At 42.5% G+C, this 16,445-nt stretch overlaps 1 protein-coding gene across 1 annotated transcript; it reads left to right on the forward strand.

The window, feature by feature from the left end:
* Positions 1-8,526: 8,526 nt before the first annotated feature.
* On the forward strand, positions 8,527-15,447 carry LOC139469070 (nucleolar protein 12-like). The gene is made up of 5 exons (XM_071251197.1): positions 8,527-8,629; positions 11,927-12,032; positions 12,943-13,116; positions 14,106-14,197; positions 15,316-15,447. The coding sequence occupies exons 1-5, from the start codon at positions 8,547-8,549 to the stop codon at positions 15,434-15,436; spliced, it is 576 nt and encodes a 191-aa protein (XP_071107298.1). The 5' UTR covers positions 8,527-8,546; the 3' UTR covers positions 15,437-15,447.
* The last annotated feature ends 998 nt before the right edge of the window (positions 15,448-16,445 follow it).

Consider the following 16,445-nt stretch of genomic DNA (forward strand, 5'->3'; position numbering starts at 1 on the left):
GGAGAGTGTTGCAGGGGGCGTGTGTCGGGAGCGGGTAGGAGTAGGGGGGGGGGGGGGAGGTAGTCAGGCAGGGTCTGGTCGTTAAACAGCCGCGGCATTTTATACACCACGACGAGATTTAATCGTTGTAGAGTGGGGAAGAGAATTGCATTGTTAACGTTTCAGATGGATGACAGAGGTTTATATTGTGTTGTAAACTTTTCAGACTAAGACCATTTAATAATTTATTTTACGATTTCTGATATCTGGAGTCTGAGGTACGACCATGCAATATGTATGCACAACTTATGGCAGTAGAGTCAAATTTTAACTGTATATTGTATTCATTTTCTGAGAAAACAATATATCTATATGAGATTCACTTCTTTCGACGTCCATCTGCAATATAAACCCATTATCCCCTAATATAGCTATTAGCATTGACCACATCGATCCTCGTATTCAATGTGATCACATTGGCTAAATTGACCAATACATTTTATATTCCACAATCTAATATCGACTACATAAGACTATTTTGGAGTCCGCAATATCCTGCACACATATGTTGACACAGTATAGTGGGGGGATCATACGGAGTCAAGAGAGTCAACATCCGACAAGCTGCACGTGACGGGAGAGCAGACGACAACACCTTCCCGGTACAGCGACAGACGGGAGCAGCGAGCCGCACTGGAACACGTCGGTTCGGATCGGTGCGCCATGCTCCATTTCCTTGCTAAGCCGATCATGGCTAATGTACATACCTAAACGAGGTAGCCTGACCCGACAAGGCAGACGTGATCACACCTGTATGTTCCATTCACACTTCGTTACATTTGGCTGATTACATTAACAAAACAGCGGGAAAGTGTGATGATTGATGCAAGTTGTTCAAGTCGGAGATGGGTGTGGACAGGCAGGGCAGAGATAATGGGGTATTAATCCATACACGAGAGTTTGTTTGTTTGTTTGTTTGTTTGTTTAACGCCGCATTCAGCAACATTCCAACTGCATGGCAGCGGCTGGAAATAATAGATTCTGGACCAGACAGCGCAATGATTGATATTGTGATCAATAACACACGTCATCAGAGTACGCCGACACACAATCAACCAAGTCAGGAAGCCTGACCACCCGATCCATTATGTCGTCTCTTTGGTTGCTGGGGACGCATCCAACCCGGAATCTCCATGAGATAATTTTCTTCCATGACATGGCAGTGTGTAAGCAATTGTCATCAAATACATGGGCATTGTTAGCACTTGAATCCAAGCGTCCTATTTTGCCATCAGTTATCTCCACGTATGTTCGATAACACCATTTGTGTTCTTCAACCCTGTCATATCACCACTTGTGTTTTTGCGTCACTTAAATGTCATCACTTGTGATTTTGCATCCGTTACATGCCATCACTTGTGTTCTTGCATCCTCCCATGCCATCACTTGTCTTCTTGCTTCCCTCCCATGTCATCACTTGTGTTATTGCATCCCTTACATGCCATCACTTGTGTTCTGGCATCCCTCCCATATCATCACTTGTGTTCTTGCATCCCTCCCATATCATCACTTGTGTTCTTGCATCCCTCCCATTCCATCACTTGTGTTCGTGCATCCCTTCCATGACATCACTTATGTTCTTGCATCCCTCCCATGTCATCACTTGTGTTTTTGTACCCCTTCCATGCCATCTGTTGTGTTCTTGCATCCCCCCATGCCATCACTTGTGTTCTTTCATCCCTTACATGTCATCACTTGTGTTCTTGCATCCCTCCCATGTCATCACTTGTGTTCTTGCATCCCTTCCATCACTTGTGTTCTTGCACCCCTTCCATGCCATCACTTGTGTTCGTGCATCCCTTCCAGGTCATCACTTGTGTTCTTGCGACCCTTCCATGCCGTCACTTGTGTTCTTGCATCCCTCCCATGACATCACTTGTGTTCGTGCACCCTTCCATGTCATCACTTGTGTCCGTTCATGCCTTCCATGTCATCACTTGTGTTCTTGCATCCCTTCCATGCCATCACTTGTGTTCTTGCACCCCTTCCATGCCACCACTTGTGTTCTTGCATCCCTTCCATGCCACCACTTGTGTTCTTGCATCCCTTCCATGCCATCACTTGTGTTCTTGCACCCCTCCCATATCATCACTTGTGTTCTTGTGACCCTTCCATGCCGTCACTTGTGTTCTTGCATCCCTCCCATGACATCACTTGTGTTCGTGCATCCTTCCATGTCATCACTTGTGTCCGTACATGCCTTCCATGTCATCACATGTGTTCGTGCATCCCTTCCATGCAACCACTTGTGTTCTTGCACCCCTTCCATGCCACCACTTGTGTTCTTGCACCCCTTCCATGCCACCACTTGTGTTCTTGCATCCCTTCCATGCCACCACTTGTGTTCTTGCATCCCTTCCATGTCATCACTTTTGTTCTTGCACCCCTCCCATGTCATCACTTGTGTTCGTGCACCCCTTCCATGCCACCACTTGTGTTCTTGCATCCCTCCCGTGTCATCACTTGTGTTCTTGCTTCCCTCCCACGTCATCAATTGTGTTCTTGCATCCCTCCCGTGTCTTCAGTTTCCCCGACCAAACCATCACTTATATCCCGGCATCCTATTCATGTCATGGAAACATTTGATCTTTCAAGGCACTATCCATTTAGGAACTAGCTGTCCCTGAGATCTCTTATTCATTAGCAAATAGTTTAGGCGTGTGGGTTGCGTGACCGTCCGCACCTACTCAACCCAAAGAACTGCCAGCTGATTCTGGAAGACGTGTGGTACTATTTCGGTGCGATTTATTAAGATATGCGAGCATCTTTATCAGTTGACGTATATTTTGAGAGCTAGAAACGAGAGTGAGTGAGTTGTATTTTATGTCGCTTTGAACAGTATTTCAGTCACAGCACTGCGTGTCAGATTAGTACTGGTGTGAGAGAAAAGCCTAGTCTGTCTTACAGACCCTGATACAAATATATAACAGCCCATGCAAGTCTATAATGTTTGGCAAGTCTAGATCACTGCAGTATCAGGAAATGAAGAGAGTCACTGGGATCATTTTTATTATATTTTTATTAAGATAACTGAACAACTGTTTTTTTATGTACGATATGTTCATTTCAGAGACTAGATTTTAGCCTTAGAAAAGCCCGAAGTGATGCAGATTCCAGGCGTGCCATGTTGGGCAAACCCACGAGCATGGGTATGGTGCTTATGCCTCAGTCACATATCCACCGATGCTGGGAAAGATTAATTTACGTTGCCCGAAAAGGCTGAAAATCGGCAAAACCGAGAGATACCCGACGAGGCGCCGGACGATCATCTGTGAGCATTGGCCATGTTTTTGACATCGGGAAGACCCCAGTGGACACATCGGAAGAAAATAACTCGGACTCTTTTTCATGCGGCGACCGGTGGTCCACACCCCAATCGTTAATGGATCTGTGACACAAATTCACAAACTGAAATGCGATACAGCAATTGCAGCAATTTCGACGGCGAAATCGGTGAAACCCGGTGAAACCCACCGATGCCCCTACATCGTCCGGCGACCGTTGCAGTTTTGACTGAGGCATAACCAAGAATCATGATCAAGGGGAAACTGGGATTCGAACCAACGGTTAACAACTGTCGTGCCCAAAACGCAACTCTGCACAACGAATTACGGCGTCTTAGAAAACTGGGCCTCTCCAGCCAAACTGACTAGAGTTGCTTGATAAGCCATGAGTCTCACAAAGAAGGAATTGCATAATAGAGGAGTTCTTTGTTGTGAACATTACATGATGTCATAGAGGTATATCCACAAACACTTGAGTCAGCTGAGCAAACTGTTTCGATGTGACAAGTCAGTAAACTAAGCAGAGGTCTGTGACCTTTGGAAAATGGACAAACTGAAAGTGCCAATACATGGTCACAAAATTCCTTCTATATGTGAGTGAGTGAGTAAGGTTTTACGCCGCTTTTAGCAATAGTCCAGCAATATCACGGCGGGGGAGAGAAGAAATGGGCTTCACACAGTGTACCCATGTGGGGAATCGAACCCAATTTGGCGTGACGAGCGAACGCTTTAACCATAAGGTTACACACACACACACACACACACACACACACACACACACACACACACACCCTTCCCTTCTATTTGAGGCACAGAACTTATCAATCAACATTTCTATGGCGACAGACTACAAATATCCAGTACACGTACCACTTCAAAATGTCGTGTGACATTGTATACATGTTTGGGAAGCCGAGTTCCTTGGAATAAAACGTGTATTTAATAGTTGTGTTGGTGACTATTTATAACTCATTATAATAGCCTCATGAATCGCCAAGTGCGGATGTTCGGAGCTGTTAAGTGTTGAATATCAGGATAACAATTCTGTAGGAGGCCGTGACCTATATACACTCATCCCTATGCTTTTCAGAAAACTTCTCGTTGAAATAACCCGAATTAACAATGTCTGGATTGAGGAAACACTGGCACGGTACATGTAGACATGTAGAGGTTCTTTATTTTTTAAGTTGTTTTTGTTGTTTCACCACACACGGTAATAATCTATCCATATGACAACGGCCTGTATATAATCGGTTCTAAATCAGACAAACCAGGGGTTGGTATTATGAGCAAAGTACCACGCTGTCGGGGTACGATGACACACTATCAACCGGGGCAACCGAACCTGTCCACCCGATCCATTAAGTCGCCTCTTACGACAAAAATATACAGTGAATTTGATAGCGCGAGGAAAGCTCCATAAGTCCAGCGCATGGAGACGACGAATTCTGTCTCGGAATATTCATATCCGCCGTCATATAGCTGGAATATTGCTGAGTGCGGCGTAAAACAACAAACCAACTAAATCATGGCTTTCTTATCAATCCATCATCATCATCAAATATATCTATGACAAAAACATCTTGGAAGAAGATGTAAATTATACTTGTGACAGGTATGTATCTATCTTAAGATCTATGACATTCTTACGATGTTAGAGTTATATAATATATTACATTACATTTTCGTTACGGTAATTTTTAGATCATCTTAGCCCTAAAGTGGTTTTGAAAAATCTAGACCCTGGGTCTAACTCTAATCCAGGTCCCTACGGAGGGGAGACGTTCCTGATACTATTCGTTCGGAATTAAAGGGGTCTTGTCTAGGACGAGTTTCGCCGTATGCGAGGGAAGCGTTAAGATTTCGTTCGCACCAATACGACTGCCACAGCTTCAATAGTTCATAACGTATACATTTAATAACTGCAATTCATTTTAATATAAATAGACACACGATGTGATAGACACTAATATACATGTCTATAAAATAGATGACACAGGAAACCAGACCTGGTGGTAAGTATATAAACTCCCAGTGCCATACAGACAAAGGCCATGACCCATCTGTGGTGTATTTATAGTGTGGAGACAGAGAGAGATGGCATTATTCACTGTGACGATGACTTCCTGGTTACTCTGGCATCCGGCTATTGTGGGAAACAGTGAGACGGGGTGAGGGACCTTGGACTGAGGGGGTGGGGTAATTGAAATCGACATACTATAGATAGTCGCTCGTGACATGTTGAAATGATGTGCCATGTTAGAAAGGTACAAGATCGGATTTCATTTTTATAATTTATGTTTTATGTTTCAGTATTGTTGGATTAAATTAAAATATTGCATAAAATATTGCATTATTGTCCTGCGCTGTATGTATCGTACATAAAGATTGTTTGTTTATTTGTTGTTTGATGCCGCACTCAGCAATATTCCACCTATATGACCCCTGTAAATAATAGAGTCTGGACCAGATAATCCTGTGAGTGATGAGGCCACCTCATCAACCAAGTCAGCGAGCCTGATCACCCGATCCCTTAATGATAAGTCGCCTCCTACGACCAGCATAGATTGCTGTGGACCTATTTAGACCCGGAATCTTCACAGACGCGTCCACAACATAGATTCTACTGAAAGAGTGAGCGAGTGAGTATGGTTTTACGCCGCTTTTAGTAATATTCCAGCAATATCACGGCGAGGGGCACCAGAAATGGGCTTCACACATTGTACCCATGTCGGGAATCAAACCCGGGTCTTCGGCGTGACGAGCAAACGCTTTAACCACTAGGCTACCCGACCGCCCCACTGAATAGAGAGGGCGAGTTTGGGTAAACGCCGGTATGAAGCCACCCGTGTCCCCTCACGAGTTCATCGAAATGCTTCATTAATAAGACGCAACGCCCCATCTGTCGATCCCCGTTTGAACGAGAAAATATCACTGCGGAGTATCTGATAAGGGACCTACCTTGTGATATTCTGGGGATGCGGGCTGGAGGTTGTGGGGAGGGGTGTTGGTTGAGGCTCGGCCGGGTTTGGGGTGGGGGAACTTTTTTGTTCCAGAAAATACTGGAAAAGAATACGTCTGCGTCAGGTTTTATTCTTTTCTGAATCTCATTAAAATAATTGTTTGTCTTGAAACAAAAAAAATGACAGACGACTTTGAAGATATTGAATTATTGGTGTCCGACCTTTACCATGTTTACTCGAACATCAGTGTAACATTTACCGCCACTTTCGTCATCATCATCAACGCGCTCCGTTATTAGTCTAGCAGACTATCGCCATTGACGTTCTTACATCTTTGAAATGTCTCACGGAGATGGATATGATTAATTGGCTATTAACGCCAAATAAAAGAAATAGAAAGAAAAATAATGAAATTGGCTAGATAAAATAGAAACAAGAGAAACGGAATTTGATTTCGCCGGGATTCTTTGATCTTTGCCTTTCCCATCCTCTTTCACATTAGCGTGTTCGGTTTTTTATATGATTAACATTTTAGGGTGTACTCTGATGACAGACAGGGAGTACATTGATGACACACACGGTGTACTCTCTTATGACAGACAGGGTGCATTTTGTTGACAGATAGGGAGTACATTGATGACGGTGTTCTCCCTTATGACAAACATAATGTACTCTCTGATGTTAGACAGGGTGCACTCTGATGACAGACAGGGAGTACATTGATGACACACACGGTGTACTCTCTTATGACAGACAGGGTGGACTTTGGTGACAGATAGGGAGTACATTGATGACGGTGTACTCCCTTATGACAAACATAATGTACTCTCTGATGTTAGACAGGGTGCACTCTGATGACAGACAGGGAGTACATTGATGACACACACGGTGTACTCCCTTATGACAGACAGGGTGGACTTTGATGACATACAGGGAGTACATTGATGACACACACGGTGTACTCTCTTATGACAGACAGGGTGGACTTTGATGATAGACCGGGAGTACATTGATGACACACATGGTGTACTCTCTTATGACAGACAGGGTGGACTTTGATGACAGACAGGGAGTACATTGATGACACACACGGTGTACTCCCTTATGACAGACAGGATGCACTTTGGTGACAGACAGGGAGTACATTGATGACACACACGGTGTACTCTCTTATGACAGACAGGATGCACTTTGATGACAGACAGGGAGTACATTGATGACACACACGGTGTACTCTCTTATGACAGACAGGGTGCACTTTGGTGACAGACAGGGAGTACATTGATGACACACACGGTGTACTCCCTTATGACAAACATAATGTACTCTCTGATGTTAGACAAGGTGGACTTTGATGACACACACGGTGTACTCTCTTATGACAGACAGGGTGGACTTTGATGACAGACAGGGAGTACATTGATGACACACACGGTGTACTCCCTTATGACAGACAGGGTGGACTTTGATGACAGACAGGGAGTACATTGATGACACACACGGCGTACTCCCTTATGACAGACAGGGTGCACTTTGGTGACAGATAGGGAGTACATTGATGACGGTGTGCTCCCTTATGACAAACATAATGTACTCTCTGATGTTAGACAGGGTGCACTCTCTTATAACAGACGGGATGCACTTTGATGACATTGTGTAGTCTCCGATGACACACGGGGTGTACTCTCTGATGACAGACATAGTGGACTCTGATCTCAGGGGGTACTCTCTGGTGATAGACATACAGGGTACAATGGCACGAAATTAACCAAGTCCCCGATTGACCACTCGATCCTTTTTTTCGCCGCTCGCGACAAACAACATAACAAGAATTGCTATCCTTTTTAAACCGGGTCGACATGAGGGCAAACTGGGTGAATGAAGTTGTAATTTTCATCAGTTAAATATCTCATTTATCAAAACTCGATATGTCAAATACTCACCTTATCGGTCGTCCCTGTACATTCTTGCTCCCATGACGTCGTCTGCCTGACGATGCGACATGCTGTGTCGTTTCAAATGTGGTGTATATTTCCTCCTTTGCCTGGAAATGGGTGTTCTATGTGCACCAACTTTGAATTATTTTACAGTAGATTTGATATTATTTGCAAAAAGAATGACGCCTGGTCACACGAACATGGTGATACGAACACACAAACATCACAAAGTAACTACTATCGATGCTCTCACAAAATACTTATTTGCAACGGAAGGTACAAGAGTTGTCGCCCTTAATTGACTTCCGGAACAAACAACAAGCATGGGTTTCACGAAGAAGAAAATCAAAGCGCCAAAGAATCGAAAAACTAAACACTTTCTAGTATTTGACGAAAAAGCAAGGGCGTAAGTGAATAATACGGAATGAATGACACACGACCGTCCTTATCCTTTCGAGTGTGGGTTATGCGGTTCATGGATAATTGTAGCCGAGAGGCGTGAGTGGGTCCGGCAGTCTAGACCACTGTCAACACAAATGGTCAATACTTTGCATCACAGCTCACGGCTAGGAAAATTGGATTCATGGTTCTGAGCCATTTAGTTGTAGCTAAGAGGTAGAGTCACCCCCTGGTTACATGTGCGATGAATATCATCAGATTCTCCCAATTTCCATGTCAAGTTTATTTGAAGAGGTTGAGAGCGTTTCTTTGGAAAAATCACGGAATTCTATTACCGTATTTTGAGTGAAGACATGTATGGTTAGCTTATCATTAACATGTTGATTTTATCAGATATTATTCTCATCAGTATGTGGTGCATTTAATTCATGAGAACTGATTCGTATATTCACACATGATTATTTAGATATGTAGGTTAAAACATCATCATCATCATGGACCCTTATATCAATAAGTGTCAATAAATACATAACTGTACACAAATACGGCCATATAGGATACTTATGTTTCGATAGTGAGTGAGTATGGTTTTACACTACTTTTATCAATAATCCAGTAATATCACATCGGGGATGCCAGAAGGGATTTCACGCATTGTACTCATGTGGGGTAATTAACCCAGGTATTTGGCATCACTAGCGAATGCTTTAACCATGAGAATACCCCATCGACCCATATGGTTCAACAAAATCTGTTTGTGTACCACAACATATTCCTGTGGTTGAGTTTACACTCAATCTCATTAAAATCAGATCTTAGTTCTCGCTGCCGCTAAACAAAGATCTGAGGACATCCCATTACGAGTCACGTCAGAACGAGCTTTGGCAAACTTTGACCGACCAATGGAATTACTGACAAGAAGTCGACATTAGCCAATCAGAAGGCAGCTTTCTCGTGCGTTACAGCAACATATTCTGACAAATTCTCGCTTAAAAATTTGAAACCTGAACAAAAGAATGTTCTCGAATGGCTAATATATGGTCTAGATTGTATAGATTCAGTCGTTAAGCCCGTAACTATCGTTTGGAATACCCTGTTTTAACTTTTTCGAGGCTGCATGATTAGAAATCACATTCCGACTGTCACTTTCAGGATCTGGTAAGCGACGCTCTGATTGGTCGGATGAAAGGTCGTTCTGACGTGACCCCAAATGGGGTGTCCTTAGATCTTTGTTTAGCGGTAACGAGAACTAAGATCTGATTTCAATGAGATTGGTTTACACTGGACCATCAAACAGCCGAGCATCAATTTTCCGAATCATTAACCAGAGAAGAATAATACACTTTAGGAAATTTAATCTGTAGTCACAAAAACATTGCTCTGGAATCGAGTCTAATCATGCTAATTTCACAGCACAATTTGATCATTGCTCATTATCCAAGCAGTCTACAAGACTGCATTAGAGGTAGATGGCACTAATTGGATCTGCAGCTGTCCAGCCTTGCTATGCTTTAGTGCGTTTGAGTGTGGGGCAGTAATTAAGCATACCACCGGCCTGAAGCCAGAGTCTTGTAAACTGGTAAAAGTAAAACCTCAATATGACTGTGCTTGAACAGCATTGTCCCATTATGTTCCAGGGGTGAATGGTATAGTTAGGACATTGGTACATTTAATAATGGTTGTAGATGAGCTGAATGGTTCTGTGTGGAAGAGATACTCCTTGAGAGTGTTGATGGTGTGGAGGAATTACAATTCCTTACATCCTTACCTTGTCAGCTTGATGACGATCCTAACTTCTTTGGTCATGTGGACAGGGTAGGTCTGTGGTTCAAATCCATCATGAAAATCAGACATTTTATGGTTGCTTCTCTGGCACCCACCATGGGTTTGAGAAAGTTCATATCAAATTTGTGCAAAATGAGTGTCAGTAACAAGTATGTGTCCCAAGACGTGCCTTCTGTTGACGGGGGAGTTTGTAGCAGGACGTGGAGTCATTCCACAGTCAGCTTCCTCACCTTGTTAGCTTCCTGATGGCGTTCACCTCTTTGGTCAAGTTGACAGGGCATCCAAAATGGGATTAGAAGACCTGTGGTTTAAATCCCATCACAGGAATCTGAAATGTTGTGGCCACTCAACTGCATTAGTGAAGTCAGCCATAGCACCTGAAATGACTACCACTGTTTGACACTCCACTCTGGCACTCAGTATTTGCCAGTAGGTAGTCGTAGCCCATGGTTATGGTTAAAACTTAACATAGTGGGGTAATGTTATACCTTTTGGTTTGTTATTTAACACCGCACTCGGCAATATGACGGCAGTCTCTAAATAATCAAGTCTGGACCAGACAATCAAGTAATTATTATCATGAGCATCGATCCACGCAATTGGGATCGATGACATGCTTCAACCAAGTCAGCGAGCCTGACCACCAGATCCTGTTAGTCGCCTCTTACGACAAGCAAAGCCGCCTTTTACGGCAAGCATGGTTTGCTGAAGACCTATTCTACCCCGAATCTTCAGCGGTCAAATGTTATACCTACCCAAAGATACAATACTTATTGCAATACTTATTCCATACTTATTGCTAGGTTAAATTTGCAGCATTTTGTGTGAAATTCTGCATGTTCAGTACAGCTGGACTGACAACTAATTAACAAGTTTGTGTTAAACATGTTTAACCTCCATGGTTGTTTATCTTAGGCATGTTCTGAAACATCTTAGCTGACTAGAAAAGTCCAGATTCCACCCTTCCTGAACTTGGCTGTAATTTCGGAGTTACGTGTTGGCTGGACTAAAGAGGCTATGCATAGTCCAATCAAAATCGCATAATGAAATTAACATCCGGTTCGTAAAGTGAAATGCAGATTTTGGTCGATTGCAGGACTTGCAAAGCATGTGTACTGTCCACTCGGCATCAACAGATATTTTCCAAATCTTTTCATATTTTTCGTCATGGCTCTCAAGTAATTTGATGCACTTTGCGAGGTAAGACCCATTCTATTACAATCTAGGTCTTGAATATTGATCAGAACGCCTTCACTGAATGCTACCATTTTCTGTGAAGCGATTGCAAGTAATATGATAGGTGGAATCTGATTGTAGGGACTTGGAAGGGAAATAACTCATACTAGCCACTGGTGGCACTGCATAACATTCAAGCATAGTTCAGCAAGGGTGGGAACTGGACTTTTATAATCAGTTAACTCCCTTGCCTCGGAAAATGGTTCTAAAATGTCTAATACAGACACTCCTAGTTAATCTGGTGAACAATAGTTGATACTTCCTAATTTTCCCATATCTACAGAGACTACCTGACAGGATTCAGAAAGAGGAAAGCTGAGAGAAAGAAATATTATGAAGAGAAGGTGAAGAAGAGGATGACTGAAGAAAGGAAGGAGCTAAGGAAGCAGGTGTGTTCTTGCTGCAGGACTTGTTACAAATGGAGAAGTGGATCGTCTTTATCCTTAGGAAGAATATTTTATAACTAATGTTATATTTGGGATAACACTTTCTTAGTAAAGTACAGATTCTCGTACTTTTTTGGGTTGAGTCCCGTCCGGGACCTAATTGCCAGCACACAAAGTCAGCTATCTAACCCTCTCCGCCACCGAGGCTTCCACAAAAAATGAAAGTCCGACACCTGGTAGCCTAGATCATGGACGGGACTCACCCCAAAAAGTACGAGAATCTGTACTTTACTAAGAAAGTGTTATCCCAAATATAACATTTGTTACATTTGACCACTTTCTAAATGGCATTGTGTATTCAAAGAATATTTTGTTTTATCAACATGATAATTTTATTATTGATAGTGTTTTCTGCTGTTGGTCTGCTTATCAGAGCTCTATGTGTATTTTTAAAAGGGGAAACGGGTGGCTCAGTCGTCTTAGGCGCTGCAGTTTGCTGTGCAGAGTTGTGTCCCTTGGGCGCACAAGAAACCTGTGATCGTGGGTTCAAATATTATGGGTTTTTTTTAGGTTTGTCAGCATCATACCCATGCTCGGGGGTCAGGTAGCCTAGTGGTTAAAGAGTTCGCTCGTCATGCCGAAGACCCTGGTTCAATTCCTGACATGGGTACACTGTGTGAAGCCCATTTAGCTACTAGTAATGGGCGAACGGATTAGTGGCCGTGTCTATCCCTGTGTCATCATACCAAGATGGCATGCAGGTATACTCATGCTATCAACCACTGGTTGGTCTGACCTAGACTGGACTATTTTCATGCTGTAGTTATGAATGATGTAGCTTGAATATAGCTGATTGTGACATAAGTCTGACATCGATATACCACGCAGTAACCATGGAAACATGTTCATGTAGACACGAGAGATGATGAAGACGAGGATGAATCAGCAGCGGGTGTTCACGGTGCCTGAGGTGGAACACTTGGTGGATGCCACAGAGTTTGATCTGCCCAACCACACCGTCACCATCACAGACATCGCCGATGTTGACTTCTCCTCTGAGGGGGGACTTCGTCTGGGACAGAATTTGGTATGATTAACAACTGGTGTTTCTCATTTCTTGTTCATAATTAGATCACTGGTGCCATGTGATCATCTATAACTACAGCTTTTTGTTTTCCCACTGAATTTTGGTCACTGGTGTCATGTCGTCACATTGTTTGTTTGTTTATTTATTATTGTACTGTAAATCTTGGCACCCAATCTCAACAATTGTACGTACTGGACACACATTTGTGCATCTCATAAATCCCTGATTAAATAATGAATTTTCTGGGGTTTTTTTACAACTTTGTTCACTGTCATGTCTATAGAAAGAACAGAGATGGGAATTTGATAGTAAATCTTCATATTGTTTCATTATTTAACGTTTGATTCCTGCGAAATAATCAAATTCATTTTAAATCCTGAAAGCTGGTTGTCTGGACAAAAAGGGCTCTGGATTGATAGTTTCTCTGTACAAAGATATACTCGCACAGTAACCATGTGCATAACAATGATTAGAACCTGCCACATTTTCAATGGAAGCAAACACAGTATAACTCGGTTTGTTTATTATGCACAGTTTATTGTGATTGTGTCTTGTTTGTAAATTGTGGGGTTCTTTCTATTTAAAATGTGTACATGTTCTATAGTTTTGTTGCTTTTAACTGCTTTTCTGTGGTAGATTTTTAGTTGTAGCTCAGTTGGCAAAGGCTGAGCGGAGTTGTGTCCCTTGGATATGCCAGACTTATATGATTAAAATTCTTGGTTTGTCAGCACCATCCCGTGCTTGTGGGTTTCAGCAAAGTGGTAAACATCTGAGATCTGCATCACATCAGCATCCCTCAAACATTAACATGTTAAGCTGATACGCTGTGATATCAATGAAATACTGTACAAACTTGCGTTAAACCAAACACACTCACTCTACATGTTGCCTACAACATGTACAAGGCCCATGACAAAATATTTTTTGATGTTGCCATTAACTGATGGCCCATATCTATCTGATGTTTATTCTGAATCCCAACATTGCAGGCTGCAGATGATAGTGAAGAAGAGGAAGAATCAGAAATGAAACAACCCAACATCAAGAAGATAGATAAAAGTCTGGCCCGTCTCAAGAAGAAGTAAGCCTTTGTGACGTTTGTTTATTTATTTGTTGTTTAACGCCGCACCCAGCAATATTCCAGCTATATGACAGCGGTCTGTAAATAATCAAGTCTGAACCAGACAATCCAGAGTTTGACATCATGAGCATCGTTCCTCACAATTGGAATACGATGACACGCATTAACCAAGTCAGCGAGCCTGGCCACCCAATCCCGTCAGTCGCCTCTTACGACAAGCATAGTCGCCTTTTACAGCAAGCATGGGTTGCTGAAGACCCATTCTACCCCGCATCTTCACGGGTCTATTTGTGATGTGTTTGATTTATGAATAATTGTTTGGTTCTAGTTTCCAGCCAAGGAATTAATCATAAAATCTGTGATTAATTGTTTCCATATTTTTGTACTGGTTTGTAGTTGTACCCAAACCAGTATTTGAAATTAAGGGGGTTCCTGGATGTCTTCTATCATGTCTATAGTATTTGAATGTGGGAAGCCCCAAAACAGGGACTGCCATTAACTTCAACACTGATTTGTTGGTCATTATGGTTGCCAGTAGTGAATAATCTCTGTAAGGGGCTCTCTGATCCCGCATTGTAAACCTAGCAGTGAGTTGGTGCTCACTCTATCAACCACAGGTTTGTTCAGGCATACCTTGGCAAGATTATATCAATGTGATATTATATCAACTGGATTCTCTAAATGGTCATTTCTTAAAACCTTTGTTTTTCTCTTGAACTGATTGAGGCATTTTTGCACAATCTTTTAGTTGTAAAACCTTCCTCTAGGTTTGAATAATATTCAGACATTGCACGCTTGTGACAGTTGTCCTTGTGTCTGGGGAATGGGGGATAGTGAAGTTTATGGCAGTATTGCTCCCAGACATGGTAGTACTGATTTAACTTCGAAATTTTACTGCATCCGCCATCTTTGTTTATTTGACTTATTGACTTTTGCCATTGACTTATTACATTTCTGGGCGTGAATGTTGTCCAAACTGAAGGAAATTGCTTAAAATGCAATCAGATGTATTAAAAAACTAGATGTTTCCTCTTTTTTTCGAGAAAACCTTCTCACATCCCTGGAATATAATGAACGCCCTTGCATGTACATAATTCAGTTGTGCTTTGTTTTCACAGACTTCAAAAGTGTGGAAATGCTGATAAGAAGAAGAAAAGATCTGGGGGCTCCAAGATGAAGTCAAAGAGTGTTAAGCCCAAAGGAAAGAACAAATCAAAGAAAGCAAGAAAGAAAAAGTGAACTTGTATATTGTGTAGATAAAAACTTGTATTTTCACTGTCAGCTCTTATGTTGTCTGTCCTTGGTGAGACCGCCTCTGTGGTCTAATGGTAGAGCGTCCGCCCGGAGAGCGGGTTTGATCCCCGGCCGTATCATACCAAAAGAGGTTAAAAGATGGTACTTGTTGTTACCCTGTCTAGCACCTGGCATTAAGAGGCTAAAACAAGGACAGGTCGGCTCGGAGTCAGTATGCTGTGTCTGAATGGGGTATTCATGTTAAACTGCGGCATGGTATCTCCATGGGCTAGCACTATAAATCGGCATCAGTCCGGACTAGTACAAGCAGCCACACACACATGTATGGGAGTTGCTATATAAGTGCAGTAATCTTGGACGGGACGTTTACACTATTTCACCTGTTCTTAGTGTCCCGAGGGGACCCAGGAATGAACATTACAAATGGTCCCAGGCAGTGGGTTAATGTTCAACAGTTTTGGAGTAATGCTCCGGAAAAGGAAGACTGATAGACAGAAGGACATGCTGATCGCTATTATTTTTAGTGAGCCATAAGTGGGAGAGTCATGCGTGGTCCAGTGGTCTTAAGGTGCAGACAACTTCCATCATCCCAAGGCAAGGGAGTTATCTGACTGTAAAAGTCCAGTTTCCACCCTTGCCGAATTAGGCTGAAAATCTGGAGTTACATTTTGGCTGGACTAACGAGTCTTTGCAGAGTCCAATTGAACTAGACGTCCGGTTCATAAACAACGTTTCATTGTGCAAATTTGGATCGACTGCAGGATTTGCAAAGCATCTGTACCGTCAACTGGGCATTGACAGATATTTTCATGTTTCTATCAAGGTGCTCAAATTATTTAATGCACTTTTAGCGAGGTCAGACCCGTTTTATTAAAATACAGATCTTGATTATCGATCAGATTGTCTTGACTGGAAGCCACCATTTTGTCTGAAGCAAATGCAAGTGATAAGAGAGATGGAATCTGATTGGTCAATAGGGGACATAGAAGTGACA

This window comes from Haliotis cracherodii, unplaced genomic scaffold (assembly GCF_022045235.1).
Source record: "Haliotis cracherodii isolate W230 unplaced genomic scaffold, xgHalCrac1.p SCAF_2, whole genome shotgun sequence".
In the NCBI taxonomy this organism is placed as follows: Eukaryota; Metazoa; Mollusca; class Gastropoda; order Lepetellida; family Haliotidae; genus Haliotis; species Haliotis cracherodii.

Excerpts from the sequence above, each read along its gene's own strand:
- LOC139469070 (XM_071251197.1), top strand. The coding sequence starts at position 8,547 with ATGGGTTTCACGAAGAAGAAAATCAAAGCGCCAAAGAATCGAAAAACT. Across the intron at positions 8,630-11,926 it reads TTTGACGAAAAAGCAAGGGC|AGACTACCTGACAGGATTCA; the intron begins GTAAGTGAATAA and ends CCATATCTACAG. Across the intron at positions 14,198-15,315 it reads CTGGCCCGTCTCAAGAAGAA|ACTTCAAAAGTGTGGAAATG; the intron begins GTAAGCCTTTGT and ends TTGTTTTCACAG.